The sequence below is a fragment of the Heloderma suspectum genome, chromosome 7 (genome assembly GCF_057233095.1).
Source record: "Heloderma suspectum isolate Gila_16-S chromosome 7, 16-S_ref, whole genome shotgun sequence".
NCBI classification, from domain to species: domain Eukaryota; kingdom Metazoa; phylum Chordata; class Lepidosauria; order Squamata; family Helodermatidae; genus Heloderma; species Heloderma suspectum.
Genome location: NC_139464.1, coordinates 114,259,119 through 114,274,221, shown reverse-complemented (window position 1 = coordinate 114,274,221; position 15,103 = coordinate 114,259,119). Strand labels below are relative to the sequence as shown.

At 47.1% G+C, this 15,103-nt stretch overlaps 1 protein-coding gene and 1 long non-coding RNA gene across 3 annotated transcripts in view; one reads left to right on the top strand and one right to left on the bottom strand.

Annotated features, from left to right (window-relative positions):
- The window catches only part of LOC146340222 (uncharacterized), a 29,381-nt gene extending 18,605 nt beyond the window's left edge, over positions 1–10,776 (top strand). The window contains exons 2-3 of the long non-coding RNA XR_014784491.1: positions 7,707–7,846; positions 8,578–10,776. This is a non-coding gene — a long non-coding RNA (uncharacterized LOC146340222). The remainder of the gene's footprint in view (positions 1–7,706; positions 7,847–8,577) is intronic.
- On the bottom strand, positions 4,115–14,959 carry MEIG1 (meiosis/spermiogenesis associated 1). 2 transcript variants are annotated; one of them, XM_084811186.1, is made up of 4 exons: positions 14,886–14,959; positions 9,195–9,330; positions 7,675–7,840; positions 4,115–4,771 (listed from the first exon to the last, which is right to left on the bottom strand). In XM_084811186.1, the coding sequence occupies exons 2-4, from the start codon at positions 9,320–9,322 to the stop codon at positions 4,643–4,645; spliced, it is 423 nt and encodes a 140-aa protein (XP_084667312.1). In that variant the 5' UTR covers positions 9,323–9,330; positions 14,886–14,959; the 3' UTR covers positions 4,115–4,642. The 2 variants fall into 2 exon arrangements, with proteins under 2 accessions (XP_084667312.1, XP_084667313.1); XM_084811187.1 differs by lacking the exon at positions 14,886–14,959 and adding an exon at positions 14,265–14,625.
- Between the last annotated feature and the right edge of the window lie 144 nt (positions 14,960–15,103).

Genomic DNA, 15,103 nt, shown 5'->3' with positions numbered 1-15,103 from the left:
CTGGACTGCAAGGAGGTCAAATCAGTCAATCCTAAAGGAAATCAACCCTGAGTGCTCATTGGAAGGACAGATACTGAAGCTGAAGCTCAAATATTTTGGCCACCTAATGCGAAGAGAAAACTCTCTGGAAAAGACCCTGATGCTGGGAAAGACTGAAGGCAAAAGGAGAAGGGGACGGCAGAGGATGAGATGGCTAGATAGCATCACCGATGCAATGAATATGAACTTGAGCACGCTCCGGGACAGAGCGCAGGACAGGAAGGCCTGGCGTGCTATGGTCCATGGGGTTACGAAGAGTCGGACACGACTGAACGACTGAACAACAACTGGACACTCCAGTTATCTATTTCTTTGTATGTCACCCTTAATGCAATGAGTTCAGAATAACATTACGGTCTTACAACAACCCTATGAGATAGCTGCAGGTGACAGATGGTGATTCGCCCAGGGTCATCCAGAAAGCTTCATAACTGGGTGGCTATTTGATGCTGGGTTTCCCCACACTGAGGACACCACACCACACCAGCCCTCAAGTAAAAACAAAAATCAAGAGAACAGCGCTAGGTTGGCAGCTGATGTGCTGATCTATTTGCCTTGACTTGTCAAGCACTGAGTTGGAGTCTGCTATGTACAATCCTGGATTGGGTTACTTTCAACTTGATGAGCCTTCTGCACCAAGTAAGGTTCCATGGCAGATTCTCTGGGGTTCCTCAAAAGAGAAGTCAATGCTCAACAGGCTCCCTGAATATAGGAAGTTCTGGAGCACACCCTCAGTTCACGCAGGGCACTGCTTCCATGATTCTTTCTCTATCAGGAGTGCGCCCAAGAAAATACCAAAGGCTTCCCTGTGGTTGTGCACTGCAGGGAAATATCATTAGTGACAGACATTGTGCTTTGAGGGAGGAACCCCTGGATTTCCCGGAAGACAATCTGAAAAACATTGCTCTGGGAGAGTTGCCAACTTTAGTTAATTCAGAGTTAGTCAGAATGCAAATGGCCTTATCAACACAGGACAGATCCAGGGTGTGGGCTAAACAGGATGCCAACATGCTTCCAAGCATCAGGGGATTTAGTATTTTGGACAGTAGCCGAAGTCTGTTTGATCTAGTACTATTCCCAAAGGGTTCCCAAGGTAAATCTAATCTAAAATGGTTCCCAAAGTAAATGTAATTATGTAAAATATAATTACTTGTGATTATTACAAAGCATTTCCTTTTGAAAGGATTGTTTTAAATCACATTTCTCCTATTCTATCAATATGTACTTAACAATGGGTTCTCAAAACGAACAAAAAAATATTTCATTGACATAGCTGGCCTTTTTGTGGTAAATTCTTACTTCTAAAGATGAGTAAATAGTACATACAGAAGAATCCTCGTGACTTTATTGTCATCATACTTCACGTTTGATTTAGGACTTGTTCACACATGCATGTACATCACTTTATTTCTCTAGACTGGATCATCGTACCCTTGGCAGCTAAATGTATGAACTGACTCCATAAAAAAACACTGCATCTAGGGTGATGCGACAGGAAAGTGCTATCTGTGTCATTACATCTGTGATGGCGCATTCATACTTGCAAGTCATAGCTGATGGTGCAATCGTCAGGTTGTAATAATCAGGTAATGACCGCAGTCATAAGCACATCTAGTAGGAAGTCCCATTGAGCTAAGTAGGGCATTTGATAGCCAGGTCCGAGTGGTGCAGCTTTAAGAGCCGTTATAAGCCTTAGGATTGTGCTGCTCGGCTGCAATCCTAAGCACACTGACTGGGTTGGATCTAGATTTAGACATATGTAACTTGGGCTGGCAGAAGTGGACATCCCTGCCCCACCCCCCGTCCCACCGCAGCCACTCCAGCCCCCCGAAAATGCTACGCAGAAGATCAGGGGACATTGCTGAATGGGATGAGCTATGGTGTGTTGGGGAGGAAGGGTGGATCTCCAAAAATTGGGCAGAGGCACCTTCCATGAGCACAGCCCTTCTGTCAACAGTAGCAGGTCCTGTATCCAACCCACTAGAAGCCCAGAGGTTTCTATCTGTTGGCTTGGGCCTGTGGTTCCTTTCTCTAACCAGCTGTCCTAGTGGTGCATTAAGGTTCTGGGGGCCAGGCTCTCAGACTGAGTCCTGTGGTTCTACACTGGCTCACACCAATACTCGTATAAACTACCTGTTGTTGTTAATTGAATTGATGTCTTGCTTGACTGATCACTCTCTAGGTGCCTTACAAGCCACAGAAGGTTCAATTATGGCTGGCATATACATGGGTATATGTAATGAGCGCAATGGGTATATCTTGCAATGGGTGTTATGAAATATGAAGCTGATGCAAGATTGAAGTCAGCACCAATGATTGGAGTGCTTATTAGTACCTTATTGGTGTTTCGCTGTAGCACCTGCAACTGGCCAATGTCATACAGTGGTGGAAAGGCCATAGGTCTGCCCCATAAGGTTGCACATGAATACATGCAGCTAACGTATACTGTGTCAAACCATTGATCCTTCTAGCTCAGTTCTGTCAACTTCCAGTGGCTATCTGATGTCATTCTGAGCCTACTATCGGAGATTCTTTGGGCTGAAGATGTCAGGGACTAAACCTGGCACCTTCTGCAGGCACGGTGTGCGCTCTGCCACTAAACCATCAACCTCCCCTGAAAAGCTTTTATCTTCCCTGTACTTTTCCCATGTGCTTCCTGAAGTGCCAATATCTGAATGGCGTAGCAGAGAATCCATGGAGACAGAACGTTCTTTCAGAAGACACAATGGGACTTTTGGCAGCAATCCTGCAATGAACATTGAGGCCCATAATTCACACGGTTACATTATATCTGCACACAGGCTAGCTTTATATTTTCATCAGGATACTTTTTGTATACAGCAGGCAGGATTTGATATGTTCAACCATTCAATCTAATTCTGCTAGAGATGAACAGGGGAATCCAGGACTCGATTATGGGAGAGCTGTGCTCTTGCTTTCAGGTCCCATAAAAACAGAGGATAGACATTTATCTCGTTAGCCAATCACATTAGCTAACCTCCGTGTTTTGTTTCTCAGGCACAGTGTGGCGTTGCCCCAGAGATCCGCACAAGGGTCTAGATGGGCCAGCTCACCAAAGTACTGTCTTATATCGCAGCCCAACATTCAAACTGTTTTGCTGTGTGGCAGTTTCCATGTTGGCGCCACTGATGAAATAGCTGCCCCCGTTCCATTCTCCCTGCAAAACAGGTCACCCCTTTCTGTACCTAAGCTTTGAGCGGTGAGGACACTGCAGTTTTCATGTATTAGGACCTGATAAGTAAATGGGAGAGGGGCAAATGCAGTCCATAAAAGGCTCTCCATCTGGCCTCCATTACAGACTGTAATCCCAAGGAGCCCCTTCATGCCCACACAATTTTGTACTTGTCAACAAGCCAAGACACAGGGATATGGGAGTGAGCAACTTCAGGGGCTGAACCTCTGGCCCATCAGCCAAATCCAACCTCTGGGATTTCCCAGACAGCCTCACCCTTTTCCCCTGACCATTTGCTGGTTTCCCAGCTTTTTCACGTTGCCTTTGCCTACCACCGCCACCGGAATGCACGCCCCCACCCCCAGCTTCTCCAAAACCGAATTCAGCCCTCAGGCTGAAAGTGGTTCGATACCCCTGGTCTAAAGGAAAGGTTCTGCCAAAGCCTCACATGGGGAGTCAGGTGGGGGAGGAGCTGAAGAGCCCTTTGCCAGTGCTGCTAGCCGTTCAGCCCTTGCTCAGTTTAACATATGGCATCTGTTAAAATTAGCTAGCAACCAGGGTATTAGGGTCTTTCCAGGTAATATTCTTTCCCCACACAATCAACACACATTTGGTGCTCATTTGAAGCAAAGCTGAAGATATCTTTCCTCCTACCATGACAGGGTCAGCAGCCTAGATATGGGGGAAGGCTGCTATGGGCAGTACCCACATGACTAACCCATCCCATATAATTTCAGCCACCGATGTGTAACTAAAGTGAAGTAGAATCAAGCCATGCGGAAAGCTGCGACCACACCACTCTGAAAACATACCACATAGGCCCAAGTGAATACACACTCTCAGCACAACCCTATACATGTCTATTCAAAAGTAAGTCTGACTGACTTCAGCAGGGCTCACTCCCAGGCATTTATTTATTTATTGAATGTATACATTGCACCCTCTACCTAGAAGGTGCCCAAGGCAATGCGCGATAAAAACATGAAAGTTTCACATAAATCCAAGAAACATAGGAGCAAAAAACTACACAATTCAATTTAAGATTGGTGTTAAAATTCAAGAGCAACAGAACATTAAACATTAACAGCCTGGTGAAACAGAATAGTCTTTACTGACCATCTTAATCAAAATAAGGAAGAAGCCATTCCCCTTCCTCAGGAGGGAGGGAAACGGGTATTAGGATTGCAGTCTCAGAGTTCCAAAAACTAACTGGACTTTCAACCCACCGCATTTTGCAATTTTTAAAGTTTCTTTTTTAAAAAATATATGAAAGAATGGAGCCATATTTAAAATCAGATCAAGTTAGTTTCAGTTCTTTTAATGGTTTCCATTTCATTCACAACAAAAATAATCATAATAATTTCAAACCATTTCACTTTTACAAAACAAAACAATGGGGTGTAACAAAAATTAGTAAGCATAAACTTTAACTTTATGGACTTCTTTATCTTCACATTCTCTTTCCTTGTCATAATAATAGTAAGTATTGTCCCTTCTCTGAAGCTTCTTCACAAATCCAGTTTCTGGCCACCTTTCCACCTGCACGACAAGGAGGAAAATGCTCACGTTTCAGCTGACACAACGTGAACATATCCATACGCAAGAGTAACAAAAGATACGATAAAGACACCCCAGTCCAGCTGGGGGCTACGTGCACATTTATCCATGCCTGGATGGAGGAATCAGGCATGCAAATGGGTGCCGCGCATGTGATTCCCCAGCCTGATCCACCAGCCAGGGCTGTGAATGCAGAGAAAGCTGGAATGCCACCAATCAGCTATCTGGAGGTGAAACTGAGGGCTCAATGCTGTGCCGGCTCCAGGGTTTTTGGGGGCCCCTCCCTCAATGAGTCCACCTTCTCACCACCATTGACACCAGCTGCTATTGCTCCTGCTCGTTTTTCTCATCATTGCTACCACTTGCTTGCTTGACGAACAGAGAGCCAGTGAGCAAGTAGGCCATGGCATCTGCTGCTCCTTCTTCACACCACCACCATTGTCTGGGTCAGAATGAGAGGCAGGTGAACAAGCAGACTGCAGTGGTGAAGAGGAGCACGTACAGGGGGCTTTTGTCAGTGGGCCCCTGCTAGGGTGTGGGCCCTTGGCAGGTGCCTGACCAGGCCTACCCTTGACGCCAACCCTGGCTCTATAACCTCACTCCTCCCCATTCAGTGCCTAACAGCTGATCAGCCGTCCTCCAGCTTCTTTTATAGGACTACAGATGTGCAATTCGGCTGCATGCGACTTGAACTGGCAACACCTGGAATGTCTGGGCCTGGTTCGAGATGCTGCTTTTGAACTACCTTTAAGCCATGGGAGATCAGATTTTCCCATTGTGGTGCTCCAAGTCTGGAACAGTGAGATTCACCTGAGATACCTTTTCAACTCCAGGTGAAGATCTTTCTATTCACCTATTCATCTTTTTATTTTACACTTTCATTTAATGTTATTAAGCCACTCTGGAGGCTGCTGCCTGAAGAGCAGGTTACTAACCCCCTGAAATAATAAAATAGGTGACTCTACTAATAGCAAACTGATTCTCCAAGTGCAGATCCTTATGCAGCCCACATGGCACAACTCATGCACAAGAGGGAATTATCAGTGAGTGTGGAGGAACCCCAAGATTTATAGAAATAGAAGAAATATTTAGGAAAAACACCCTAAAGGTAGGGGAACCAAAAATAGCCCAGTGAGGACTGAGCATCCTATGAGCATAGAATGCTGATCAACCGGGGGGGGGGAGATGACAACAACACAGGTCAATGGAAAAGTGGGGACTGTGGGTTGGAATGGATGGAAACCTGCGCAGGACCTCTTCACACTGCAACATTTTGTTACATGTCCTCTCTGTATTTCATTAATATATTTTGTATACTTGGTAAAATTGATAGATTCTAATCTGAGATAAAGGAAAGGTCTTCCCATTCATTTAGCATTGATGATCCCTGTTTCTGTATCCCGCTAAGCCTCTCCATACTTCTGCCACCTTCACAAAATGAAAGATTGCTAGATCTGTGTCCCTGCCTTTATAACTTCTTAATTGTGTCACTGATTCTCGGAAGGATTAAAAAGACTTGGAGAACCAAAGTTAAAAAAGTCAAATCTTCAATCCCACAATATGTTACTGTTACACCCATTCTTGTGACTATCATAGAAAAGACTTGTGGGCCATTCATCTCATTTAGTAAAGGATACTTTCAAGTGTTTTCAGCAGTGAATTTAGGATGTTCAGTTCCTCATGTGAATGGCTGAACTAAAATCTGCTCTAAACAATAAAAGACCAGCCATCATACAGCGCATATGATCTTGCCACAGTCTCAGCTTTGAATTAAAGCCAAAACACAGAAAGCCCCAGTTTCCATGATGGTTAAGAAAGTAGAAAGGCATGCCCTAAGCATCAGAAACTAGAAGGCAAAAAGGACCAGCTTGGTCCTTATTCACATCTCATGATTTTCAACATTTGGTGATGGTGACACCAAGGTCCTTGATGACTGCAACTGTATGGAATGCTCACCTGGGAAGGGCAACGTCAACACAATTGTTTCTTCAGAATGAAATGCTAGAGGGTGTAAACACAGCCTGTTTGGTGCATGATGTCCCTCTGGGGAGGAAACAGTTTCATTGCTCAACCTTACTGAGTAAATAAATAGATGACCTCAGTTTGGTGCTGATCAACACCAAAGCATCCTAAGAACTGCCTCTTTACAGCCTAATCTGGTTTCATGGCTGCTGGAGGGGGACCCTGCCACAGCAATTCCTCTGGCAGGAAGGTCTGCATGCAATTCCTTGGCTGAATGCCAGCTGTACTGCATGTACATGAGACACAGCTATAATCCCAGAATTCTCCTTTTGTTCATGCGTGTGGGCGCGGGAGAGATTCCTGTGGATTAGTCAAGGGAAGCAGAGCCTCCAGTTATTGTGTAAATAAATACCAGTTATTCGGTTTTTTAAAAGGCAGAGAGAATCTATTTCTCACGGATGCATGACATAAACAGCCGCTTCTGCACTTTCCTAATCATGGTGGCGAGGTTCCAAAGAGCTACTTTATTTGCTCCAAAGGGCTTGGTTATTCCTTGTGGGATTTCTGACTTTTGTTCTTTGAACAGCAGACCCCACCACCCACTACACAATGTCATACACTGCTTCTGAAAGTCCCCTCAGATTCAAAGGTGGTTTGCTATGTGCCAGATAGGGGGAGCTGATGCTCCAGAATCATCGGTCCAAAGAGATCTTGAGCATATGGAATTAGTTATGCAGTGTTTTGGATCCCAGCCAATGACTATGCATAATTTATGTATCATTTAGACACGATCCTTTGGAGGATGCCTTCAGAGGAGGGCCTCCAATATTGATCATGGTTTACAGGTAGGTTCATCATACACAAGACTTTACAAGTATGTACTATTGAAAGATATAATTGCTTGTATAATGATCAGATCTTACCATATCAACATGCTTCACTTGTTTATATTCAGTTTCATCCCTATATCCAGCTTGCTGAAATCTGTATAGATTCTCAACTTCATCTGACCATGTTTTGGCGCGATGTATGGATTTCGGTTTGATGTCAATACTGGCTGTGGTTCCAGAGACATGACCAACTGATTTGCTAAAGGTGATTTTTTTAAAAATACAATCAAATGTACAAAAACTGAGAGCTGAAAGAGAATTTTGACTGAACGTGGATGTCCAAAGACTAGTACTAAATATTTGTACACAATCAATTCATTATAGTTTGTTAACTTTCAGAGTAAAACTCAAGTCAAAGCTAGCACATTCTAAACAACAAGATGCCATAATTGTGTGTAAATGAAATTATATGTAGCAAACACATGACATTTACAGGGGTATCCTGCCTCTTTCAGGCAACCTCATAAGGAGTCATTTCTCACCCCCTTGGCCCAATCAGCTGTCCCTTCCCTGCTAGATTTCACCAGCCATAAAGGGCAAGGATCTAACATGCAAGTGGTTGAACATACCTCTCCAAGCATCTCATCCATGTCCTTGAGCCATATTAACTGACGCTCAAAGTGGACCACACTGTGCTCTGGACACCTCACAAGACTGATCTGTTAAAATGGGGGAATCATGGTCCCAACGGAAGCAAGCAACTGTATCCTTAAAATGAAAATAGTTCACAGCAGGCTGCCGAGTGTTTAATTACCTCCTTTGGGCCAGTGTGTAGCAGGCCCCAAACTACCTGGAAAAGCTCTGCTGGTCAACATAGGGAGGATGCAATGAAGGTACTGAAGTAACTGCCTTCACTGCCATTAAGTAGGCTCAGTGTTGATCACCTACTGGAGTTCAATTGCATTCATCAGGAGTTTTTATCCACTTGTGTTCTAGTTGTCTTCCAGCTTGCTTCATTGCCTTAATCTCTGGAATATACTATAGAGCCATCTGGACGCTACTAAGCAAGAAAGAATGCTGCGGAGTGACTGTGTCAACCACCCTGGACATCTCCGTATTCCACAGGTTGACCAGGGCTTTGACAGCAGTGCCTGTCTTGTCAGCTGGAAAATCCCCCAGAGCCGACTGGAAACCGACTAGATCCATCAGCCTCCAGGCATGGACCATCTTAATGGGTCCCCTGCCTCTGCAGAGGGGAAAAGCCACTAAGTCTCACCAGGAGGTAATCTGACCATGACAAGGGAAGTTCCTCCACCCTCAGATCATCCTTTTCCTGCCCTGCTGAGGAAACCAAGTCCAAGGTATGTCAGCTGCCTCTGATCTGGCGGTCTTGGCACGGGCATTGAAATCCCCTAGAACCAACAGCCTGCGGGATCTCAGCATCACCAACGGAGACCTTTTAGTGCCACTACTCATCCCAAACCCTTGGGATATGATGGATTAACATTTACTTAGACAATTCATGTCCACAGATGAAGAAAATCTGTCAATGAAGAGTGAAGCTGGACTTCAATGGTATATTAACCTGAAGATCCTGGATGATCACCACTTACATGTCTTCAATGCTATCTGCTTCACTACTGAAGGACGTACCCGGCTCATCTATCATAGGTGCTTCTTCTGAGGGGAAAGCTGTACATGACACATCCTTACTATCCATGAACACAACAGGATTTTCCATAAGAACTCCTGCAAAAACAAATAAATTTGGAAATAAAAAATGTAAATGGCATTCTAGCCTAAAGTAGGAAGTGTTTTCACACACACCACTAAAAGTGCCTTTGAATCTTATTGTTTTGCTTGTTTGCACATGTGAATGACTTCAATGCAGCTGTGAATACACAGGAATCGAGATTTTGAATAAACTTGAGAACTGTAAAGGAAAGTGTTGTATGCGCTTTTGGTATCACCTATGAAGAGATACGCCCTGGCTGACTGCATTACTGGTCCACCATTCACCTTCATTACCACAGAGATGTGTAATTTCCAGACATTCTCTTGCACTAGCTGGAACAGGCAAGGGACCTTTAAAGCTGGGGAAATATTAATTTGTGAATAGGCTGAAGAAATGATGACCCAACCAATAATTTAAAAAGTTCTCTAGCACAAACAAAAATGCTCCAACAAAGTAAAATAATGTATTTAGAGTGCAATCCTATACATGTCTACTCAGAAGTCAGACCTAGTTTGTTCAACACAGCTTACTCCCATGTAAGTGGGACAGGATTGCAGCCTTAAGTTATTATTTCAGAACCTCTTTGGTTGCATCCAATGTTAGTCCTACTTAGAGTAGACCCTTTGAAATAAAAGGGACCTAACATTGGATAGAGCCCATGATCTCAAAATTATAGGTTTACCTAAATCATCTGAAGAGACATGTCATGGAGGAAGACCTCCAAAACTTATGCAACAAACACCTACAACTGAACTATAGATACAGGGAAATAGTACAAAGAAACTGTTGATTAAAAAATTAAAGCAGAGCTGCACAATAGTTGCATTTATGAAATATGAAAAGAAATCAGTTATAGCTCCATGTTTAAATGCCTCAAGATAGATTATGCAACTTGATGAGAAAAAATGAGCCATTTCGATTTACTTGCTACTTCTTTTCCCCTCATTTTAAGTCCTACTCCGGTTGGTCCAGTGGCCACCTGCAAGCCATCTTCAAGTCATATGAGCAGCAGCAGCTGACAGTGTTCATAGGACTAATTGCTTCCTGACACTCGATCAGATGATGCAGGAGAAGTAAAGCAAGAGTATCAGGGAAAGTAGCTCAGTATTAAACTAGAGTAACTGATGTGTGCATAAATCTGAAATGATTTATTACATCACAAGTTCACAGCCACATTTTGTGCGGGGAAAATGCTATAAACCTAAAAAATAAATGTAAAAAATCACTTGGTGTGCTTCTTTCAAAAGTGCGCGGCTATCTGTATGCTATGCTATTCTTGTTCCCGCTTTTTTCAGTTTTGTGCTTCACATTTAAATTGGAAGCTCTCTGGAGTAGTTATTGCTCAGTTCTACCGTCAGTAAAATGCATAGTAGTACATTTTTGGGTGCACTCCCTAAATAATTTAGGGCCAGTAGTACATTTGTGCATGCCTGCCACATAAATAATTAAATAAACCAACTAAAATACATAAAATTAATCATTTATGAATGTTTTTTTTAAATGCAATTACCCAGTACACCACTGCCTGATATATATACATGTGAGCATTTGTGTCTATAGCTTAATGGCAAAAAGTCCAAGGGTAATTTCCAGGCATCTTCAGCCAGGGCAAGGAAAGGCTCCTATCTGAAACCCTGGAGAGCTTCCGCCCCTTACAGCCCACTTAGCACGTCTATTCAAAGGTAAGCCCCATTGAATTCAATGGGACTTACTCCCAGGGAAGTAGGATTACAGACTTGTAGTAAACCAGCCTTCCCCAACCTGGTGCCTTCCACATGATTTGGACTACAACTCCCAACATTCCTGACCATTGCCATGCTGACTGGGGCCGATGGGAGGTGTAATCCCAAAGACCTGGAGGGCACCATGTTGGAGAAAGCTGTAGTAGCCAATACTGAGCTAGATGGACTAATGGGCTGAATTGGCATAAGGTAGCTTCCTCCTATGACCCTAACCTAAGTCCGGAGTCTGATAAAATTATAATTTAGGAGACAGGTTCCTCTTTCTGCCCCACACCACTGGAGGCTCTTCATTTTGGTGGGGCTCTGAATCCACTGGGAATTTCAGTCAGAACCAGCCTGAACTCTGGAGGAGCTAGCCATGGTGCTGAACCTCCACTAGACCACATCCTACACTGCTTCTATTTTTCTTAAGGGCGTCGCCATTCCCCTTCTGGGAGTGAGGGGCGAGTGCGGAAAGAATCCTTTAACCTCACCCCTAATGTGTTGTGTGTACCCTAGAGTAGCAAGGCAGTTTTAAGATTGCGCTGGCATATGCATAAGGTGTCCAACAAATGCATGTGCTTGTGTTAAGTCTGAACCAGAGTTCCTCCATGTTACACAGGATCTCACCCTCATTTTGGTCTCAGTCTGTGAGAAGCAGATTACAGGCTATCAGCAGTTCTCTGAGAATCAAAAGGAGGATGGATTCCTCCCTAGACTGCAGGCTGATAGCATTGTACTTTGTGCAGTCACTGAGTGTCAGTAGCTGGCAAGTGTCCATCCTGTCCAAGGAAAAGCACATTCAGCCCTTTTTCAGATGACAGACTGTATGAGTCCCTCCAAGTAATGTGGCTGCTAGAGCATAGCTAGAGCAATACAATGAAACCAATTACCTAGGGAGGTGGTGGGCTGTCCCACACTCGAGGCATTCAAGATGAGGCTGGACAACCATCTGTCAGGGATGCTCTGACTTGGATTCCTGCATTGAGCAGGGGGTTGGCCTCGAGGGTCTTGCAGGCCCCTTCCAACCCTACTATCCTGTGAGTCTATGAAGGTGGACAGCCACTTGTCAGGGATGCTCTGACTCGGACTCCTGCACTTAGCAGGGGGTTGGACTCGACGGTCTTGTAGGCCCCTTCCAACCCTACTATCCTGTGATTCTATGAAGCTGGACAGCCACCTGTCAGGGATGCTCTGACTCGGACTCCTGCACTGAGCAGGGGGTTGGACTCAAGGGTCTTGCAGGCCCCTTCCGACCCTACTATCCTGTGATTCTATGAAGCTGGACAGCCACCTGTCAGGGATGCTCAGACTCCTGCATTGGGCAGAGGGTTGGACTCAACGGTCTTGTAGGCCCCTTCCAACCCTATTATCCTGTGATTCTAGGCTGGACAACCATCTGTCAGGGATGCTCTGACTTGGACTCCTGCATTGAGCAGCCGGTTGAACTCAACGGTCTTGCAGGCCCCCTCCAACCCTGCTATCCTGTGATTCTAGGCTGGAGAGCCATCTGTCGGGGATGCTCTGACTCGGACTCCTGCATTGAGCAGGGGGTTGGCCTCGAGGGTCTTGCATGCCACTTCCAACCCTACTATCCTGTGATTCTATGAAGCTGGACAGCCACCTGTCAGGGATGCTCTGACTCGGACTCCTGCATTGAGCAAGGGATTGGCCTCGAGGGTCTTGCATGCCCCTTCCAACCCTACTATCCTGTGATTCTATGAAGCTGGACAGCCACCTGTCAGGGATGATCTGACTCGGACTCCTGCACTGAGCAGGGGGTTGCCTGCGAGGGTCTTGCAGGCCCCTTCCAACCCTACTATCCTGTGATTCTATGAAGCTGGACAGCCACCTGTCAGGGATGCTCTGACTCAGACTCCTGCATTGAGCAGGGGGTTGGACTCGACGGTCTTGTAGGCCCCTTCCAACCCTACTATTCTGTGATTCTAGCCTGGACAGCCATCTGTCAGGGATGCTCTGACCTGGACTCCTGCATTGAGCAGCTGATTGGACTCGACGGTCTTGCAGGCCCCTTCCAACCCTACTATCCTGTGATTCTAGGCTGGACAGCCATCTGTCAGGGATGCTCTGACTCGGACTCCTGCATTGAGCAGCTGGTTGGACTCGACAGTCTTGCAGGCCCCTTCCGACCCTACTATCCTGTGATTCTATGAAGCTGGACAGCCACCTGTCAGGGATGCTCTGACCTGGACTCCTGCATTGAGCAGCTGGTTGGACTCGACAGTCTTGCAGGCCCCTTCCGACCCTACTATCCTGTGATTCTATGAAGTTGGACAGCCACCTGTCAGGGATGCTCTGACCTGGACTCCTGCATTGAGCAGCTGGTTGGACTCGACGGTCTTGCAGGCCCCTTCCAACCCTACTATCCTGTAATTCTAGGCTGGACAGCCACCTGTCAGGGATGCTCTGACTCGGACTCCTGCACTGAGCAGGCGGTTGGACTCGACGGTCTTGTAGGCCCTTTCCAACCCTACTATCCTGTGATTCTATGAAGCTGGACAGCCACCTGTCAGGGATGCTCTGACCTGGACTCCTGCATTGAGCAGGCGGTTGGACTCGACAGTCTTGTAGGCACTTTCCAACCCTACTATCCTGTGATTCTATGAAGCTGGACAGCCACCTGTCAGGGATGCTCTGACCTGGACTCCTGCATTGAGCAGGCGGTTGGACTTGATGGTCTTGTAGGCCCTTTCCAACCCTACTATCCTGTGATTCTATGAAGCTGGACAGCCACCTGTCAGGGATGCTCTGACCTGGACTCCTGCATTGAGCAGCTGGTTGGACTCGACGGTCTTGCAGGCCCCTTCCAGCCCTGCTATCCTGCGATTCTAGGCTGGACAGCCACCTGTCAGGGATGCTCTGACCTGGACTCCTGCATTGAGCAGGCGGTTGGACTCGACGGTCTTGTAGGCCCTTTCCAACCGTACTATCCTGTGATTCTATGAAGCTGGACAGCCACCTGTCAGGGATGCTCTGACCTGGACTCCTGCACTTAGCAGGGGGTTGGACTCGACGGTCTTGTAGGCCCCTTCCAACCCTACTATCCTGTGATTCTGTGAAGCTGGACAGCCACCTGTCAGGGATGCTCTGACCTGGACTCCTGCACTTAGCAGGGGGTTGGACTCGACGGTCTTGTAGGCCCCTTCCAACCCTACTATCCTGTGATTCTGTGAAGCTGGACAGCCACCTGTCAGGGATGCTCTGACCTGGACTCCTGCACTGAGCTGCTGGTTAGACTCGACGGTCTTGCAGGCCCCTTCCAGCCCTGCTGTCCTGCGATTCTATGATTTTCCCTGTATTTCGCTGTATAAAATCCTGCCCCACCGAACATTCGGGGCTCTCTGCCCCTCTGCTGACAGAGTGCCTGCGGGCCTCGTAACAAACACGTGTCTGACCCCGTCACCTAGCTTGGACCATCAGCTAGCCAAGGAACCGAGCCGAGGGGCCTTTCGCCCCTCTTGCCACAGGCGCGCGCAGGCCAAAGAGGCCAGCCGGCCACACGACCCCCCGGAGAATGAACCGGCGGGCCTGCCGCGCGACATCAACTCTCGCGACGCTCGCGATCCTGCGGAGAATTCAAGCGCGCGGTTGGCATTCGAAAGGGGGCGGGGCGCGCCCGGGGGCGGGGCCACGATGCCCGGGGGCGGGGCCTGCAAGGCGCCCAATCAACAACGCTCATTTCTAAAGGGAGGGAAGGGGGGGGAAAGGGACGTTCGTATTGGCCGACTCTCCCAGGCATCGCGCTTCCCCCCTTGGCAAGCCAGCTGCCGTAGAGCCGGCCCCAGCCGAGTCCCCCACATCGACCCCGCAGTGGGGCCACCGCTCACCCTGGAGAACAGCTCCCCGACGGGCGCCTCACGCGAGCTCGGCTGCCTCTTCTCCGCGGCCCCCCGCCTTCCCCTCAGCGGTTACGGTCGCTTAGCAACTGCCGGCGTTCCTGCTCCCCGCCTCGGAGGAGCCAATGGCAGCCGCCTCTAGCGCCGCAGCGTATCAGCGGGCGCGTGGGGGCGGGCGCTGCCCTGAGCGGCCAATCAGGAGCACCTGA